Source organism: Uloborus diversus, chromosome 8, assembly GCF_026930045.1.
Source record: "Uloborus diversus isolate 005 chromosome 8, Udiv.v.3.1, whole genome shotgun sequence".
In the NCBI taxonomy this organism is placed as follows: domain Eukaryota; kingdom Metazoa; phylum Arthropoda; class Arachnida; order Araneae; family Uloboridae; genus Uloborus; species Uloborus diversus.
The window spans coordinates 157,807,072-157,827,108 of NC_072738.1; the positions used below are offsets into that span (position 1 = coordinate 157,807,072).

The window sequence follows — 20,037 nt, forward strand, 5'->3', positions numbered from 1 at the left end:
AATCTAGTTTATTAAAAACATAAAATTACTGTTCATTCTACATTTCATAGAACTTTTGTTTCTTAATTATATGAAACATTTGGCGAACTTAATGATGTTTTGTCACTAAATGACTAACAGTTTTAAAAGTGAATGATGTTAAAAATCACTGGATTTGAAGTTCTATTTTTATGTTTTTGTCAATTATTTTCTAAAATTGTTAAAAGCAGGTGTTTATCATGAAGGTTAAAATCGGATAAAATAGTCAACTTTCAAAGCATGCCAACTCTTTTAGTTTACTTAGATTCACAATCATGAATCTCATAGTTGAATTGCTTATCTCATTCCTTAGGGTAAGCAGCGCTGTAGTTGGGGGGGGGGGGATGCTGGAGATGCCATCCCCGAAAATAGTTGGCTTTTTGTTCCCCCAAATATTTTTTTCTTCCAAATGCATATACGCAAAGGAAAATCTGTTAACAGAAGAAAATCGCCCGTCAAGGCATGACGAGTGAACATTGTTTTTACACTTGAACGAAGTCGTTGCCTATTTGGTGATATTTTGATAGTTGAAATTTAACCCTAACTCCAGCGGATTAGCCCCAAACTCCAGTTAGATGGCTTTCATCATTTGCCTCTTTTTACGTTTCTTCATTCTCCTAAACTGAGTCTTACCAGTAAAACAGTTAAGTGATCGGATCCAGTTCAGCCTAGTCAAAATAAAGCATTTCCCAGCATATCAATCATCACCAAAAAAAATTATCAAACTATCATGAGGCGCAAGTTTTGTTGTTGATGACGTTGGCGTTACTCGATCAGTGAATTCGCTATTATATATATGAGGATATTAAATAACTCTAGACATGAAACAAGAAAAATATTTTTTATTATCTAGTTGAATTTGGGTTTCATATTTTCATAAATACATTGAACGTCAACGTACACAGTAAAAGCAAAATAAATGAACAGTTAAATGCAATAAATAATTTTTAAAATTCATTCAATAAATAATTAAGCGTACAAGACAATAATAAACATAACAAACAAAATTAGAATGCACTACTTTTGGAAGACATATAAGACACATCACAAATATTTTGGACAATATTCTATGGTCTAAAATTAAAGTAGAAAATTTTCATACAAAAATTTAAGCTTCTGTATAAAATTTACATGAAAGCAAAACCATTTTTTCAAATACATAAAAATAAATAATTCAGTGTTAGAGTGTTTATTAATATAGAAGCTGAGACACATAATGCTCTAGTCTCGTATAACCAACATAGGAACAGGAAGCATTTACAGTGCTCAAAACATAAATAAATGTCTTAATAAATAAGAGGGCAAACGCAACAACTTTATATATTTTTAATTCATATAAATAAGTTTGAACTTTTTATAAAGAGGTAGCAAAATAGTCCATATTTAAAACTGCTATCGATTGTTGACTAAATTAGTCTGCAGTCGAAGTACAGTACCCATAGAAGTTTCAACACTAAAAGAGAGAGAGAAAAAGATAATAAACAAATATACAGAAATAAAATTAGTTTTTTTTATATTTAACAATAGCATTAATAAATAATTTAAAAAATGTACTGAAAGATAATACAGCTCTTTTGTCGCAGAGCTTTATCTTAATAACTAGATCAGGGGTCTTCAACCTAATTTCCATGGAGTCCTAGATTTCCCTGTAACATTAACAGGGGTCCCCACCCCCACACAAGTAATCGCTATTTGCGCAATCAAAGCCCCATAATTTTAGTGAAATTTTAATTTTCTTAAAAGATTAAATTCTTAAAAGCAGTTTGCTCTCTAAAAAATTTAAATAAATATTTCATTTATTGCTTTAGTTTATTATTTATCGACTGCATTTTGGAAAACCAATTAAAAAAAAAAAAACCATAGTAGCTAATTACCGCCATTCATTATGCTATTAAGATGTTAGTGTTGGGGTAAAGTAAAGATGCAAAAATGCTTTTGTGCATTTAAGCAGGATAAAGCTTTTGCTTAAATATCCTATTTATTCTGCTCTTTGATCAAGAGCTTTCTTTAGGAAAACAATAAATTTATAGGATTCTCCAAAATGCAAAAAGTTGAACACCTCTGTACTAGATTATAGCAGTAGGCTTATGAGCACAAGAAATGGACGATAATAGTTTCAAAACATCTTTTTACCATCATTTTGCTTGTAATTCCAGAATGAAATAATGTCAAATACCATTTTTAGCAAAAGATAATTTGATGGTATGTGTGCATTTAAAAAATCATCTTATTAAGACAGATACAAAAGAAACTATAAAGAAGCAAGCATTGCCTCCAACTGTCTCATGTTTAAATTAATAACTTAAACACACTTATAAAATTGTCTTTATAAGTAGTTAACATAAACAAGCCCACATTGTTTTGTGTTATGGTAATTGCATGAACACTTCAGTTAATTTTGCCAAACATCATCTTGTAGAATCATCTAACTTCAACTTTTTTTCTAAACAATTGTGTGGAACTGTTTATATGAGGAAAAATGTACCATTATACCTCACATTATCCGGCATGTCGGAAAAAAGCATGCTGGGAAATTCACATTTTCTGGCATGCTGGATAATTTGAGGTTTATTTTGCAACAAAACAAAAGTAAATTTCCCCCTTCAGTTCAATCAGATAGCAAATCACTGTAAGGAAAAAAAAATTAAATCCCGAAAGTAACCTTCTTACAAAAAAATATTTGTGTTTGTCATTTATGGTAGGTCATTATTAACGGATTTAATTATATGCCAATAAATTAATCAATTCAGAAGCAATCATTCACACGGAGATTCGTTCATAATTTTTTTAAATAAATTACTTTAGGTCCCTTTTAGAGAGGTAAGTTTAATTTTTATTTATTGAATAGCTATGGTAAATTCTTTAGCACTCGTAACTTACTGCTTAAATGTTAGCTTAGTTTTAAAATAATTTTTATAAAATTATTCGTTCTTAAACAAAATTTTTCACGTTAAAATAACAAGTGGCATTGTAAGTAAATATTTTTACAAAATTAAACTGTATGGAATTTATATTAATTTTTAAACTGAATATATATTTTTTATGGTATTATTTTTTTTCCTAACCTCAATTTTTCCAGCATGCTGTAAAGGACCAGGCAAGTGTTATTGAAATTCTGGTGACCCCCGGAATTTACCGCATGCCGGCTAATGCGGTAATCTTTTCTCAAAATAAAAATAATGACATTTATACTGAATGACAACATTGAAGAAACATAAAAAATGCAGGAGCAGAACTTAGGTGTTCTTTTAAATCTTAAAGAGGCCTACGGTTTATATAATTAAAAAAAAAAAGACTATGCACAGTTCCCACAGATTAGTGCAGTCTAGATTTGATACTGCGTAATACAATATTTTTACATGTAAAATATTTCAGAGGATTTTGATATTTTTTTAAACACCATGAGCAAGCTAGTACTGACTATGTACGTACCTACCAAGACTGGACTAGCTATGCAACAAGCAAAGATTCAATATGCAACCTTCTTCGAAGAAGAAAAAAAAAAAAACTTTTGACATTTTAGATTTCATAGTTCTACAATTTAGTAAACTGTACAAGGGTACATGTTCTAATGAATTATTGTACATGTTCTTAGTCAACTCATCATAATACTCTAGAGTTTCTGTACCTACCACTAGAGATGTAGATAGTTTAATTGGTTGGATGGAGCCCTGAATACTGTAGTTGTAGTCTTAAGAGTAGGAATTGTGCAACACTAAAAGTGGGGAGTGTCTAATAATAGCATTTGATAATCAGTAACTGATAACATCAAATGTCTTTTCCAGAAAAAAAAAATAGAAATTATAAGCAATACATACCAAGTGACTGAATCTGAGCCAATAATGTCATAAATGTGATACAAAATTCCTAATAATGCCTTTCTGGGTAATTTCCTTTGCCGCAGTTCTGATTGCAAAATTTCTTTATATTTTGTTCTTCGAACATACTGTAATGTTGCTCTTCGACCATATAAAAAGGTTTTGACAAATTCTCCAACTCTTGGAATAGAAAGCCAATAGCAGCCAACATCTCTTGCTGTTAGAACACCTTGCTGGATAAGCTCACTGCAAAAATTTAAAACCATTCTTATTTTTGTACAGTTGAAGTAAACACCTATATAAACATAATCTTGAAGTAATTAATTATAAAATTTTAACTTATTATAATTTAGTATATATATCAGCAAATATAGTAGATCATAATAAGATAATGACTTGTTTGAAAAAATATTTAAAAAATGAAATTGCACTGAATCTTTCAAATAGAAATGCCTTCACGATTTCTTAAATTTAAAATGACAAAAAGCAAAGTCACTCAGCATTCTCAGATAAGGCTTTAAATAACATTAAACAATTTAAACAAAATTTTTATTCACAAATACAACTTACTTTCAGCCCCTTACTAAAATCTGAAACTGTCTTTAATAATTTAAAATAAACTACATATTTCAGAAGAACTATCTAAAAAAATAATTTTTATGTAGTCTCTATTTTTACATGGTAAAAAGACGTCAAGCCTGTAAAGCTGTAATATGTTACTAATTTGCTAATTTATGTGTAGTCACACAATCATATTTGAAATACAGTAGAACAATAGTAGTGAAACCATGCCTTGGTAATATCACAGAATTGGTTATGTCGTTGGTGCGATCATGTCCCCTGATATTTTAAGAAAAAGAAATATCTGCAGTTTCATAGATCCAAGATTTTAAATGTTTGCTATATACTTCTGTATTAAATTCTAAGCTCATTATGTTCTAAGACAATGCATTAGCTGTCCTCCAGAGTGAGTTTCAATTACATTTAGGCTTTAATTAATTTGTGTTTATACATTTTTGTTTAATTCTAGTTTATTAAAAGTTCCATATGCAATAAAGCATGAGTTCATTTCAGTCATACTGTACTGCGAAAATTTCTGTTTGAAGTATAATTCGGTAAACATTAAGTTGCATTATATTATAGGGGTGACATGTGACTCTTAATCCCTACAGTATAACAGGGTTCTACTGTATGTTAAAGTATTTTTATTACAACATGACTAGTTGCCAATTTAATTCTTCTATTTTTCCACATAAAATTTACTCCAAGAAATAAAGTGAATATTGAACATGAAAGATCTAAGTGAAATAAAATAAAGTAACGAATTAATGAACAAGTTAGCAGGAATACTGCAAACATGTGTTTTGAATTTACAAGGAACCATGTTTTCAATGCAATAGAAGTGAGCTCATGAATGAAATGACATCTGACAAAAGATTATTTTTCTTTTCTTACACAAAGTATTTATTAAATTTTTATGAAAGGTCTAGTTGGCCAAATCAAAGTGAAACTTGCAATTCAATGTTAAAAATGTGGTGTAAAATAGCAAACATTTAGCACTGTACAGAATAAAAATTGTATTTTCAATTCGAGAGAATGAAATATAAAACTCGGTAGGATAAAATTAAGTGCAGTATGTACATTAGGGTGGATCCAAAAGTTTTTATTTTTTTTCGGAATTTCAAATAGGCCAGGGTGAGAAAAGTAGTTTATTAGCACTAAGCAATTTTGTGTGAAATTTCAAGTTAATCTTCATGCTCTGCACGGCGGTCAAAGTTTGCAAATTGAGCCCAAAATGCATTTTTTCTTCTTTATGAATAAGTGATTGATTGCTTTTTGTGACCGGCATGAATTATTTTAATGTTCGAAGCAACTTTTCTACCTGTGGTCGATTTCAAAAGTATTTTCTCACTCCTGATGAAAAGATACTATTTTAGGGCTCGATTTGTGAATTTGGACCATCAAACAGTGCATGGAGATTTTATCGGACTGTGACGCAATTTTGTATCACAGTACTTCACCCCATTGAGTACCTCTTTTTACCCTGACTGATTTGAAAAGTTATTGCAAATGAATGTATTCGTAAAGAAGAAAAAATTCATTTTTGAACTCTATTTGGGAATGTTGACTGTTGTGCAGAGCATGAAGATTTTATCTGACTAACTTGAAATTTCCACATGTTTATAGTCCACTAGCGCTGAACACGAGTTTGTTTAGTACTAGTAGACAATTTTTTTCACCCAGGCTGATTTGAAATTCAGGAAAAAAATATTTTGATCCACCCAAATGTATGCATTATTTTACATGCCTACAAAAATACATAATCACTAACTCCTCTTTTATATATATAGTACGTACATCTAAATGGCTGTTTGGATTAAGAAAGTTGGGTTTAATAAGGTCTGGATAATGAATGTGGACAATATACAAATGTTAATCTCAGCTAATCATTCTATACTACTTTTTTATGTATGAAATTCAGAGGACATTACCTTATGTTTTCATCTTTCATTCCATATTCATTTAGGACATTTTTACTGTAACTCATGTCTGGACATTCAAAAACAATATTCATGAAATTGGCTAGAAATATAAAATAACCAAATATAAGTGAATGAAAAACATAGAAACAATAAGCATATTTGGCAGATACATGACATTTCAGAAACTGAATGCAGTATTGCATTTAATGAAAGCCTAAATAGTACTCATTATTACTGAAAAAACATGAAATTATAAATTATTGCAAATACAGTCAAATCTCGATAACTCGAAGCTTATAACTTGAATATTCCTTTATCTCGAAGTTTTCATTGGGTCCCAAACTCTTCAGACTGTTCTGGAAACTTCCCATAGCTCGAACTACCTATACTGCCGTGCTAAGCACAGATGTGGTATCTGCACTAGAGCTCAAAATGAGAAATTGACGATTAAAGTTTTACAACTCATTTCTTTTGATTTATGACTTAATTAAATGCTCAACTTGCGGTAGTTGTTTCGTAAATAACTTATCTAAAAACCGTAAGAGAATATTTTTGTAAAAATCTTAATTTAAAATTAATAAACGTAGTTACGACAAATTTTCTTTTCAAAACCTTTTCATATACTAAGCTATTTTCACCGTAAGTTACAATTACTAGGCATTTTTAGGGGTATCTGCACAGATACGACAAAAATAGCTTCGTAAAACGTGCTGAAAGTATCATTAAATAATACTGAAAGCATCTGCTTTCTTTAGACTTAGCTGTTTCGCTTTGTTTTGTTAATATAAATCTAACAGAATCTACCTTCTGAAAGATACCATTTTCAAAACTCTGGACAGTTAAAACTGTAATCCATAACAATTTTCCGTTTTTTGCATTCAAAGAATGGTTTTGATAATCTTTTATTTTCTAGATTCATTTTTACCGAGCATTAAGATAATTTTGCCAGCAGACGATACTTAAATAAAAATATTACTGGCCGTAGAATGAAATGCGTTTTTTTTTTGCATGAAAGAATTAGATATGAATATTTTACATGCATTTCCTTTTTAGAATTTGCATTTTAAATAAACATTTAAATAGAAAAAGCTGAATATTTACTTTAACAATTATGCAAAGTTGTATTAGTTTTTAATATCAACCTGTATCAACTATTCAACGGTAAACTAATTTTAATATTCTGTGTTACAATAAACTGCTACATTATTAAATATGCTGCTTTACTAAGGTATAAAAGTCGTATCTACAAAAAATACTAAGCAAAAAAGTGGTAACTGCGCAGATACCACTTTAAAGGCTTAGTATTTGTCACTTACGCTCAAATTGCCTTAGGAAACTCCGCTAACTGTGCAGTTACGACTTTTTTCTTAAAGCTTTTTTTAATATTTCGCGTTCACAAATCGCCAAAAAACTTGACATTTAGTTTAATTAAATTACTAACAACCACCTGGTGACAATAACTCAATTTTGATAAAATGTGCAGATACCACATCTGTGCTTAGCACGGCAGTATAATCAAAACGTTTTAGGGTGTCTCTTCGGACTTAGAGTTATTGAGAGTTGAATGTACAATGATGATTTTATTGCTAATCAGACAAGAAACTTAGCAGAAATACTACAAATTTGTATGGATATTAATTAAGTTTTTTTTAATTACAAAATCAATTACAATTTATTCATGAAAGGAATCAATTTATTAAATTATGTTAATCATAACTTTTATTGCATCCGCTTCACTTACAGGAGTCCCACATCCGAAATGATTGAAATATGTTATTGTGCAAACAGCATTTTTGTATCCGAAAACAGTAAAAGCATTTTTATAAAACAATTCCTCAATTAGTGTTTAAAATAACACCAATATTAGTACAGCTGTTAAAATAATTACTTCAAACACTGATTTTTTTTTTTTTTTTTGAAAAGTAAAATGTGACAAAAAACCTATTAAAGCAAACAGATGGTATTAATTTAGAAAGATCTTAAAAATCCTAAAAACATGTCACAGATTAGTAAGAGAATTACAGAAAAAAATTTAACAATGAAAGTAAAAATGTCCTTTTTTGCTGCTAACCACTTGACTATGTCATTGAAAGAAGCGGACAGCTTCCCACTACCAGACTTTGTTGGAAAGCAAAGACACTTCAGGGAGAGGAGCAGATACAGAGCCCAAAATAATAAACTGATGGTTACTCTATGTTACTCAACTTTAATTTTCATCATCCATATTTTATTTAAATAACAAAATAAAATTCAAAACAAAAAAGCTTGAGTGACCTAAAATTTATGCAACACAATAACATAAACATACACTTACTCCAAACTGACAAAGCAACAAAAATAAAAGAAATTCCTCATTGACAATTAGTTGTTGTCCCTCCTACTTAGAGTGAACTTAACAGTATGTTATTGGTTTAAAGTGTCCAAATGAATCAATTATATTGCCCCTGGCCTAATTCCTAGAGCGAACGGATTAGGTATGCTACTGTTTTAAAGTGTACATGAAATCCCATGTGGGAAAAGCATCATATCTCCCCTTCAAGGCATTAGAAGACTTAATTACCCTTGCCACAATATGATTCAATTTATTTATAGTGAGGAAAGGACACTATGTAAGCAGTGTACGTGATTGTTGTTATACACATAGTACGCATTGTACGTAGCAGTAGTCAAACAAAATATAATAAAAAAAAATTACTAATATTACGAAACTATAATATTAGTAATTGTGAAGCATGCTTCCTTTAAACATAGTTTATGACAAAATTCATGAATACCACAATCATTTTTAACCAAAGAATGCACTAGTTAGTTTGGAATTTTTTTGAGCAATCACGATTGCTTATTGCTTTCATTTGACTGTTTTGATGTGTTATGATTTTATTTTCCCACCAGCACCCTCTGCAGCACCATCGTTGAACGGCTGCCTCACGATGCTGCTCCTATAGCGAAAACCGTCTCCAGGTTGCGTCCATGTCCTACACACACACGTATACATATACACAAACACACACATACATATACACCTACACACATATACAAACACACACACACACACACACGCATACATACAGACACCTACACATCTACACACAACTACCCACACACTCATGCCTGCACACAGACACAAACACATATGCCTACACACACATACACATCCCCCCCATACACAAACACTCATACAGACAACTACCCGCACACTCATACCTGCACCCAGACAGAAACACACATGCCTACACACACACATACCCCACACATACACACACACACTCATGATTGCGAAAAACATAATTTGAATTCAAGATGTCAAAATTCAAATTAAATTTTTTTTTTTGTCATATAGGAGAAAAATTATATATTAGTTCTAATTAAGTTCATGATTGGGATTTATGATATCAAACGCTCATTGTTATCAAAATCATTCAGTCCAGCTATTCTCTATTCATTTGTCAATTAGAGTTATTGCTTTATAATAACTAGTGGTACCTCCATGGCTTTGCCCGAAGTAGAATATTAAAGGATCATCAGGTTCGCCTGCATATTTATAGTTAACATCTATTATGCATTGTTTTTTTTTCAAGATCTCTTTATATGTTTGGCAGATTTGAAAACTTAGCATGTAGTAATAACAGAAGAAAGAGAAATTTTGCACAGTAAAAATAGGCATCAGAATTAAAATAATAAATGAGGCATTGAAAAGCAAAGGGATGTAAGTGGACCTTTTCAAGTTTTGTGTAAAACATATTTAAAGATAAGGTCCTAGGTAGGCTTTCATTGATTTTTTTTCCCTCTAAATCAAGCTGTACAGCAGCACCTACAAAGGCGACTATTACTATCTCTTGCCCTAAGACAGAGGAGAGGTTCACCTGCCATTTATACTGGTTATCTCCAAATTTTAAACTTTGCCACTTGCATCGCTTTGCTTTTCACTACCTGAAATGAAATGCTATCATGACTATGTACTTCAATACCACACATACCTTCTTTTTAAAATTGTAGAAATACAATGAATTAATCCCTGCTTTCAAAATAATGATATAATTACCAACAGTAATGTTGTTTAGGCAGCATTTTTCCACATGCTGCTTGTAATCTTTCATATAAACAACTAATACATCATCTTCATTGCTGCCAAGTTTAAAAATTCTAACAACACCTTGCTTTTTCATTTCATTCTGGAAAAAAAGTATCATATATATGATTTCATAAAATTAACAAAAAACAAGAACATTAGTAAAGCATGAATTAAATGCAAAAACCAAATTTTAAATAAACTTTAGTAATAGAGATGAAATAATCACATGAACAAGAAAATAGGACCATGAGATTTAAGATGAGTCTCAAACGAAAGAAGTTCCCAAGATTTCCTTCCTTACCTTCAGTGAAAAAGATTAGGCTAAATGAACATCTCGGCAAGGGCGCCCATATGCAAAATTTTAAGGGGGGGGGGGGTGGGCTCAAAAATTTTCGCCATGGTTTAGCAGAATATTTTCCCAATGGAAACTGATTTCAGTATAGATTAGAGGTATTAAAATTTGACTTTTTTAATAACTTATTCATTAATGACTGGAAAAGAAAGTTTTATACATTTTTGCAAAGAAAAAAGCACTAAAAGCAAGGAAGTTCTCATCTCTAAGGGGGGGGGGCTTGAGTCCCCCTATATGGGCGCCCATGCATCTCGGTTTTAAGCACAATGCAAATACATGGGTTTGTCCATTTTTTGCCATGCCAGAAGACAAGGAAAAATCCCACGTTACCTCTTCTCAAGGTGGAAACAAAGCCAGCAATGTACACCATTTACTTAAGGTCCATTAATAAAAAAAAAACAATTCATAACCAACTAGTCATATTTCATGAAATTAAAGTAAAAACATCTGATGAATTTAAAGTAAAATCCAAAATATCTAAGCAAAATAAAGTCAATGAGACCACACATAGCACAAGGTTTCTGTACAGCATCTTACACATCATGCCTACTTCAGTGCAACCATCATAAAGAGCAGTTATAATTACTCCCAAAAACTGTTAAGAATAATATTCAAGAAATTTCATTTCAGTAAATTTAGTTCCTTATAAAGGCTTATTCAATGTTATGTATTCATTTCACATGAATTGCTTACAATAAAATAATTCTAATCAAAACTCTTTTACTGAGACAATACTGAAAGCTCTGTGAACTATGAAGTCAAATTTGCATCTTTTATTGCAAATAGTGGTTAGACTATCGCTACATATTTCAATGACAAGAACTAGAAAATTATAATTGAATAGTTTGCCTCAATTTTTTTGAGATTGAGACATAGTAAATCATTAATACACATGCTACAGAGTAAATTAGAAGAAGCAAGCAATACCACAAGTCCCAATCACTGCCACTGCATTTGTCAGCCCCAGCGGAGTCCTAGGCCATGGCCAAGTTGGCCTATTTAGTACATAATCAGGCCCTGGTCTCAAAAAAATCTCTTTAAAAAAAATAAAAGCTATGATGTAATAAACAAAGAAGAAAAGCATTGAAAAGTCTTACCAAGCACCTATCCACTTCAGTACGACACTTAACGAAAGCATAAATTTGATGCCTAAAGACTAATGGTGGGAGACGATTCTGAAACTTCTCAGTAGGAAAAATGGATGTTAAATACAACAAAGCACTGCCCGTGTCTGTAGGAGTATCTACAAAACAAATGGAAACAGTAAGTGTTACACATAACTGAAAGTGAAATGTTCTTATATAATTGAGACAAAATTATTTTCAAATAAAAAAAGCTAGACCTGAAAAAAGAACCATAGCTAAAATTAAAGATCCTTGAGCCTCAGAATTTCATGATGCATTTGGGGGGGGGGGGGGAGAAAGGGCACCTGTCAGCCCCTTGTGATGGATGTTTACTAGTGAAAGATTACTGCCAACAGCTATATTTAAATTCATATTTGCAAGTCTGTAAAATAATACTTGTAGTGGGCCTTCTTACTCAAGAAAAGTACCTGTGTAGTCTTCCACCTGGATAATTATAAAGCTTAAAGCCTTTTCCCTTCTGACACGAGATTCAGAGCCATGTAGCTTCAGAGTGTGGATCTAGCTTCTGGTTTTCGACAGGGTCATTTCCAGAAAGGGGGCATCATAACTGTTATTATTGGGCCCAAATAAGGGGTCTGGGGCAAAGTTTTCAAAATGTAAGCCCCAAAACCTAGCCTTAGTTTATCTAGCCCTCTGAATCCCATCCTCTGGATCTGCACCTGGGTCTTCACTACATATTATGCATTTCTCTTTCACAACTTTCTACTTTTTAGGGTTAGGCTTTGTATGTTGTAATGATCGCTATGCATTGCCTCAAATTACTGGAGAAGTTATCTCTTCTTCCCAAGTCAGGGTACATCCTCATATTTCAGTAAAAGCTTTGTCTTTTAACAGAAACATTGGTGTGCACCACACCTAAGTTAAACACATACATTGAAAGGAAAATTTTTTTAAACTAATGTGTGACATTACAATACCTCAAGCTTGATAGTTAAATCTCAATGCAAAGAAAAGGGTATGAAGGAAGAGCATTTCAATTGAAAGAAAAGGGTATGAAGGAAGAGCATTTCAATTGAGAGAAGTGAGAATAAAATATTCTTCGTACAATTCTTACCGTTAGTGGATCCATTTTCTTGAAGCGAATTTAGTTTTCTTCTCTTTGATTCACAAAGATCACTCAGCAAGGACAGTTTTCGAATCATTTCTCAAGTAAATTAAAGAATGGAAAAGCATCCAACGACATATACTTTCCGCTATATAACAAAAGAAAAATGAATACAAGAAAAATGGGGATGACAAGGATTAAATTTAGAAGTTATTGAGAAGTAAAGACAACACTTACCAATAAAGCAGTTTTTTTTTTTAATAAAAAATTTTTACTTTCTTTGTATGTGATTTTTGAACAGAACTTCTTTTTGTTTTCGTTCCAAAATATATTCAAACAAAAGATTATTGGTACCAGAGACTACTGGATAAATTCATTTAGAAATACAACAATAATCTAATACGGAACTTCTGGATATCGTCTGCCTGCTGCCGAAATTTCCAATAAAATGCAAATTGAAGTATTGCCAAACAGGAAAGCGCTCCAAGCTAAATTTAGGCTTGCTGCGTGGAAGATTGCAAACCAATAGGAATGCGGAAAATTGCTCCCAAGAAAAACTCTTGCGCAATTTCACGAGTTTATATTAATGTTGTGACAAAAAGAAATACTTATCTGCTAATTAAAAACATCAAAACGAATGATCCACTAAGTCACATATGATTTTACACTAAAAAAATGATTGCAAGCTCGAATCAATGTATTTCTCCTTGTTTTTGACCACTCAAATCTTAATGAATACTTGACTGTAACTGCAAGAGAAAAAAAACAATAGGAGAAAAAGAAAAAAAAGCTGAAGCTTGTTGTGGCAGACAGCTGATCGCATTCAGAAGGGAATAAAGTTTAAAATTTTTATCCCTTTAGATTGGTACTAAGTTCAAAAAATATGACAGAAAGTGATTCTGGAGTTGATACAGGAAGTGAAAGTAATGAAAGCAATTACATGTCAGTTGGATCTCCTCCTCGTTCGGATGAAGATAAGGTACGCTTGGTTATTGCATTACAAATTAATAAAGGCTCTTTTGTAAAATATACTTTCTATGAATTTTTTTATACATATCATATTTAAGTAATATAAGCTCAGCTTTTCAATGCATCTTGAAGAGCAATAGAATGTGGATATCTTTTTTTTTTTTTTTTTTGCATGCATTTCCTTCCTGTTGGCAAAAGCAATGCAAGAGTTTGGAAATAATACTTTTAGTTTCAACAGAAGTTAAAAAATATTTCTCAATAATATCTCAAGCTCAAATTTTGCTCAGTAAACTCTATTTGCATTATAAATTAATCTTTACCTATAAACAGTAAAGTATAATAAGCTATAATATTGCATAATTATTTTGTTTATGAAAATAACTATACAATAATAGTTTTTGTCTGTTATTGCCTGCATGTTTTTAAAAAAGCATTTGAACTTCACACAAGGACATTTTTTTGTTGAAAGAAACATTGAAAAATCTTTTTTAATATATCCAAAAAATTGATGTTATTTGACATAAATAACAAATAAATACCTTTGAGCTGAAAATTAAAATAATCAATTATCCAATGTTTTTGAAGCGCAAAAAATGCCAATTACCGCAGACACGTGTTTCGGTGAACACCTTTTTCAATGCAAAGAAGTATGAGCTTCTGGATGAAAAGTCATCCGAGAAAAAGTCCTTTTCTTGGATGACTTTTCATCCAGAAGCTCATACTTCTTTGCATTGAAAAAGGTGTTCACCGAAACACGTGTCTGCTGTAATTGGCCTTTTTTGTGCTTCAAAAACGTTGGATAATTGATTATTTTAGTTAGTTGACATACTTTCATTGCATCAACGTTTGTGTATGATTTTATGCATCTAGCCGCTGTGCATGCGGTGTTATCTTGAGGTCCAATTTCATACACGTTTGCAGTGTAAATTAAGCTGCATGGAAGCAATAATATGTCAAATCTTAACTTTCAATGCACAATTGATCCAGGTTTGTTGGTGAAGTTGTGGGATTTCAAAAAATTCCAAGAGAAAATAATTTAGAGGGTGTTGACTTGTGTGACTAGAATAGCTACAATATATAACCGTGTATAAGTCGAGAAAATTATTACAAAAAATGAGGTTTAAAGTTGAGTATGAGGTCAACTATACAAAGGGCAGAATTCCTGAAAAAATTTCCAGATTTTTTCTTAGAAAAAAACACTTGAAAACATGAACATTTTCCTGCTTTTAGTCCATCCCTTTTAAGCAGAAGCTAAAGAAGTAAATACCTAAACATTCTACTATGATTTTACATGGCCTGACTGAAGTAACGAATAAATAGTTACAGTAAACGGCTAACTACGCGAAAAGTGAGGGGATCAGCATTCACGAATTTTCCTGATAGTGCCGAATTATTGCTCATTTTTAAAAAATTATATAATATGGGGCCATTCCAGGGAAAACGGTCATTTTGTCCCGCAGGTGACGCTTCATATATTTCATAAAAAATAATAATTTAAAGGGATGATGAACAAAATTTTGTTGCTTAAGAAATTAAAAATGCATGTGTGACTTCTAAAGCAAAAACTTTCTTCAAAAATTATTTTTTTTATTCATGAAGTATAGGAACCGTCATATGCGGGACAAAATGACCATTTTCAATGGAATGGGCACATAAACATTTTTTTTCAATGGTTTAAATAATTATTTCTAAACTAATGAGATATGTTTCCTTTACGTTGGAACTATACCCTTAAAAATCTACAATTTGTTTTGTATTAATGGAGCAAAAATATCAACTTATTCATAAGCAAGTTACCAGAGGTTGACTATGGATGTCCCGCACATGACACATAATGTTTATTTTAAATAACAAAATTGTTTAATAAAAATGTAATTGGGTCAGGAGTATCTTTGTATCAAATGTAAAGATTAAACAAATTGCTTACCCCTGTTTCATTAAAATATTAAGAGATATGACGAAATGTTAATGAAATTTAAGCGCAATTTTGTCCCGCACGTGACGGTGAAATGGCCCATGGCTACTGTATAAAACTTTATTGATATAAAATCAAAATAAAAGCTACAAATAAAAAAATCGTAACAGCGAAATTGAACCTTTTACAAAAATGGTGATTGCGAAAGTGTACCCTTTTGGTGCAAAAGAATAAAAATCTGACATTTTTTAGCATAAAAATGTTCATCACATTTCATTTTCCTCCTTTTTATTCCATTTAAATTCTAAATTAGAGGCTAAATGCTCCTATTTTTTTCCAAAAGTAGAGACTGGATTTTTCTCAGGTTTTTTTATTTTCTTCCCAACTTTTCTCCTAAAAGGTAGGGGGGTCGACTTATACACGAGTTTGACTTATACCCAGACTTAGATAAAATGAAAAGCTTTCTGCAAACACAAATCCTAACTGGAAAATTTTCTGCAAATAATTATTTTGCCTAACTCACCCTTGAATAAAAAATTAAATTTATATTCAAATGTGAAAGAGACAAAAAAAAAAGTGCTTTAAATCATTTTTTTTTTTTTTCACAATAACATATAATTTGCTTATTTTTCATCAACTGAAGAAAACTGCCAAAATCATTATTTTTTTTACACATGTGCTTTGAAAAGCTTTAACAGAAATAAACTCTGGGATTTTCTTAAAAATTATCTTTAAAATATTTTTTTTTTTTTTTTTAAATCAATGTTATCAGTTTGAAAAAAAATTTCTGCAGAGCCAAAAATTTTCTGCAAACGCCGTTGGCGTGTTCATCTATATTATGCAAGACTGCTTATACCCAAATATATGCGGTAGTTTCCAGATCCATTTCATGAAATTAATCATTCCTCAAATGTTCCTTTCTAAAAATTAATTGTGCACTGTTTGTGGTAACTACATGCATATGAATAATCGGCTCAGATGTAAAAATTTCTTGCACGTGAAAAAGATACAGGGCTGCCACACACCACAGGGAAACTTGCAAAGGAAAACAAAAATTCAGGAAATTCAAAAATTTACAAAAAAAGGGGGGAAAGTCCAGACAAATTTGAAAATTTATGTAAAAACCTGGAAAACAAGGAATTTTATTTTTTTTTGAAATGAAAGTTGCAAAAATAATGCCCATATACCTAAAAAATGCTTTAATAAGTAAAATTAAGGATTACATGAAATAAAATAAAAAATATTGATTTTGCTTTTTTTTTTGCTTTAAGTAATAATTTGACTTTCTGTCATTAAATTATGCATTCAGAAACAAATAAATCTTATGCTAAAATGCTTTTTTTTTTTTTGGTTTAAATGTTTCTTTTATGTTCAGTAGTCCACATGAAATCATTAACTTTATTAATGCAACTTCTAAGATAGCTTAATTTGCTCTCATACCAAACATATTTTTTTTCTTTATGACAAAGAATGCAGTTCATAAGTCTGCAACCTTATTTCTTTGAATGGTTTTAATGGAGAATGTAATAATAATTTGAACTCTCCTCTCCCAATCTAGCTCGTTCAGTTCATTATTATTTGTAGTTTCTCCATTTTTTTGTCACAAAAAAAAAAAAAAAATATGACAGCATTTTTTTTCAGCCTGGGTTATATTGGTCCCCTCTTAGAAAAACTACAAAAAACTTTTAGAAGAATTAGAAAAGCAGAATTATTGTAATAGCTACAGTCATGGGCGGCTTTTAGTCAAAAAAAAGTGGGTGTCAAAACAGGTGTGAAGGGTTGGGGAACGGGACTCTTAAAGCTTTTTTTTTTTTTGCATAAAATTGGGCTAAAAATTTGAGTTTTAACATTTAATGTTTAAATGACTTCTATATAATATAGAATATGGCCTCAAAATTAAGAATGGAAGGCCACCGTCGAACTGTACACTTTCATTTCAAATCATTCGTTGTAAACGATCGATTTGAGATTGATTGTTTACAACGACAAGCACCGGACCGTGCAACACCTGAAGGACAACAACCAGCTAGCCATTGCCAGCATTCCTCTTGATATGCTTGAAAGAGTGGAACAAAACTTCAAATCTAGGGTAGATCAGTGCATTGTTAATGGGGGCCGCTCGTTGTCCGATATAATTTTTAAATCTAGTTAAAATAAAAATTCGGAATGTGTACAATATCTTATAAAAAGAAATAAATTGATATATCAAGTATCTACTTTTTCTTTTATTGACTTTTCAAATCAGAAAGTTTCCCTGCCTCACCCTGAATTATCGTGAAATAGATCAATTCATTGAGTAAAAAGTCATTTTTCATTTTTCAATCAATCTTTAACTTTGAAAAGTGAAGGGGCTAGGCCCCTGTACTTTTGAAAGTGAGGAGGTAGATGACCCCTCGTACGAGCTGCCTATGGCTACAGTAAATTTGATTAAGACCCAAGTTTTGCTTATTCTTAAGAAAATAGAGATGCTTCTGAGGGCATAAATAGCACAAAAGTAGGAGTTGGTCAATTTAATATTGGAATATTAAATTAATCTTTTAACTTTGTTTTTCCATCCTAAGCATAAAAAAGCATCAGTTTGTTTCAAAAGATATTGGATAGTATTATCGCTGAAATTGTTATAGATGTTGTTTTGTTCAGGACCAACATGACCCAGGACTGGGCCATTTTGGTCTGCTTCAATGTTCTATTAAAAAACTAATGCAGTGAAATCCCGTTACAACGAACTTCATTGTACCACAAATTTTGTTTGCTGTTATGGGAATTTCGTAGTAATGGAATTCAAGCAATGTAACAGCAATTAAGTTGGGACATAAAATTCACATCGTTGAAAAAATTTTTTTGTTGCATTGGTATTTGTTGTAACGGGATTTTACTGTACGAATAAAGTTAATGAATTTAATTTTCAAAAAAATCTGGGATGATGAAGAATATTTAATGAAACTAATCAGAGAAAATCAAACTGCCTATCTATTTCATTTTTTAAAGAGATTAAAAATGAAAAGTAGAAGAACGGACCAACGTACTCCTACTCGACCTACAGTAAATTATCCAGTAATAGAAAATAAAAAAGATGGGAAAAATTATGATATTATTTTCTCAACTATTTAGATGAAATGTAAATGATTTCATTACTCTTCAGGAAATAAATGATTTCGTTGAAAAATCTCATCCTGTTTATGTCCATAATGGTGTGCCTTTTGGGAATTTACAACAAAAGCCCTTACAGCAAGCAACTTGCAGTTATGGATTCAGTGATTATCGCCAACATGACCAAGTGAAAAAGATGAAGCAATGTTTCAATCGTAAGAGTGCTGTGAGATGGAAAAAGCAAGTTATTCCAAAAACAAATCTCATTGGTATGCAACATTTTTTGTGTATGTTTAACTTAAAAGTTCTATTACATTTTTTAAAAATTTTGTCAATATATGTATTAGTTATTCATAATTCCATTGAATTACAGAATGGCATTCGGTTGAAAATAGCTTTTGGGTCATTTAATTGTAGGTTCTCGAAACAAATACCAAAAATTAGTTATTTACAGTGAATCCTCTTCGACCTATCACCTCTTCACTTCAGATGCCCTCAATTTCAAAACAACCTGGAGTTCTAATTTTTGAAAATATCTGATATTTTGATCCGACTGACTCTCAACAGTGTTCGTACACTCTAAAAGCTTTTAGTAAAACCAAAGTAAGGCAGAACTGAATTCAAATATAAAGTCCTTTTTTTTTCTCATCGCTATGTTATTCAACATAAAACTTAGTAGGTTTTTTTTTTTTTTTTTCAATTATTATCTGATTTTCTTTTTCAAATTTACTAAAAAATGAAGAGACAGAGAAGTAGCACGCCACAAAAGTCATCCTACACTGAAATATTTTCAGATAAATTCATGATTAAAATTATATGTTGTTTTTTTTTTAATTATTTTTGCATTGTGTTACTAAAAATTTACATACTTTATCAAGTAAAACCTCCTTACCTCTTTTTTAGATGTGCATGATTTAAATTTAGATTAAAAGGGGGGTGGCCCACTTACCCCCTGTTGTGGGGTAAGTGGGACACCCATCTGATTTAAGTATGATCGTTAAGAAAATTTAAATCAGTATTTTTAAAAACATTTTTTTGTTCATTTATAATGTCGAAGGTAAAATAAGACGATAAGTTTTTTTTTTGCTCCAAAACTTTTGTATAAGGTTTCGAAAACAAACTGTCCTTCA

At 31.1% G+C, this 20,037-nt stretch overlaps 2 protein-coding genes across 3 annotated transcripts in view; one reads left to right on the plus strand and one right to left on the minus strand.

Moving 5' to 3' along the window:
- Positions 1-876: 876 nt before the first annotated feature.
- Positions 877-13,362, minus strand: LOC129227869 (serine/threonine-protein kinase 19-like). 2 transcript variants are annotated; one of them, XM_054862489.1, is made up of 7 exons: positions 13,171-13,362; positions 12,943-13,081; positions 11,841-11,986; positions 10,362-10,491; positions 6,329-6,419; positions 3,837-4,082; positions 877-1,471 (listed from the first exon to the last, which is right to left on the minus strand). In XM_054862489.1, the coding sequence occupies exons 2-7, from the start codon at positions 13,028-13,030 to the stop codon at positions 1,411-1,413; spliced, it is 762 nt and encodes a 253-aa protein (XP_054718464.1). In that variant the 5' UTR covers positions 13,031-13,081; positions 13,171-13,362; the 3' UTR covers positions 877-1,410. The 2 variants fall into 2 exon arrangements, with proteins under 2 accessions (XP_054718464.1, XP_054718463.1); XM_054862488.1 differs by having other exon boundaries at positions 12,934-13,081.
- Positions 13,363-13,724: 362 nt separating this feature from the next.
- LOC129227635 (ankyrin repeat domain-containing protein 54-like) overlaps positions 13,725-20,037 on the plus strand; it is a 46,703-nt gene continuing 40,390 nt past the window's right edge. Inside the window, exons 1-2 of the mRNA XM_054862223.1 lie at positions 13,725-13,912; positions 18,960-19,176. Of these exons, the coding sequence (XP_054718198.1) occupies positions 13,817-13,912; positions 18,960-19,176 (313 nt within the window). The 5' untranslated portion in view covers positions 13,725-13,816. The remainder of the gene's footprint in view (positions 13,913-18,959; positions 19,177-20,037) is intronic.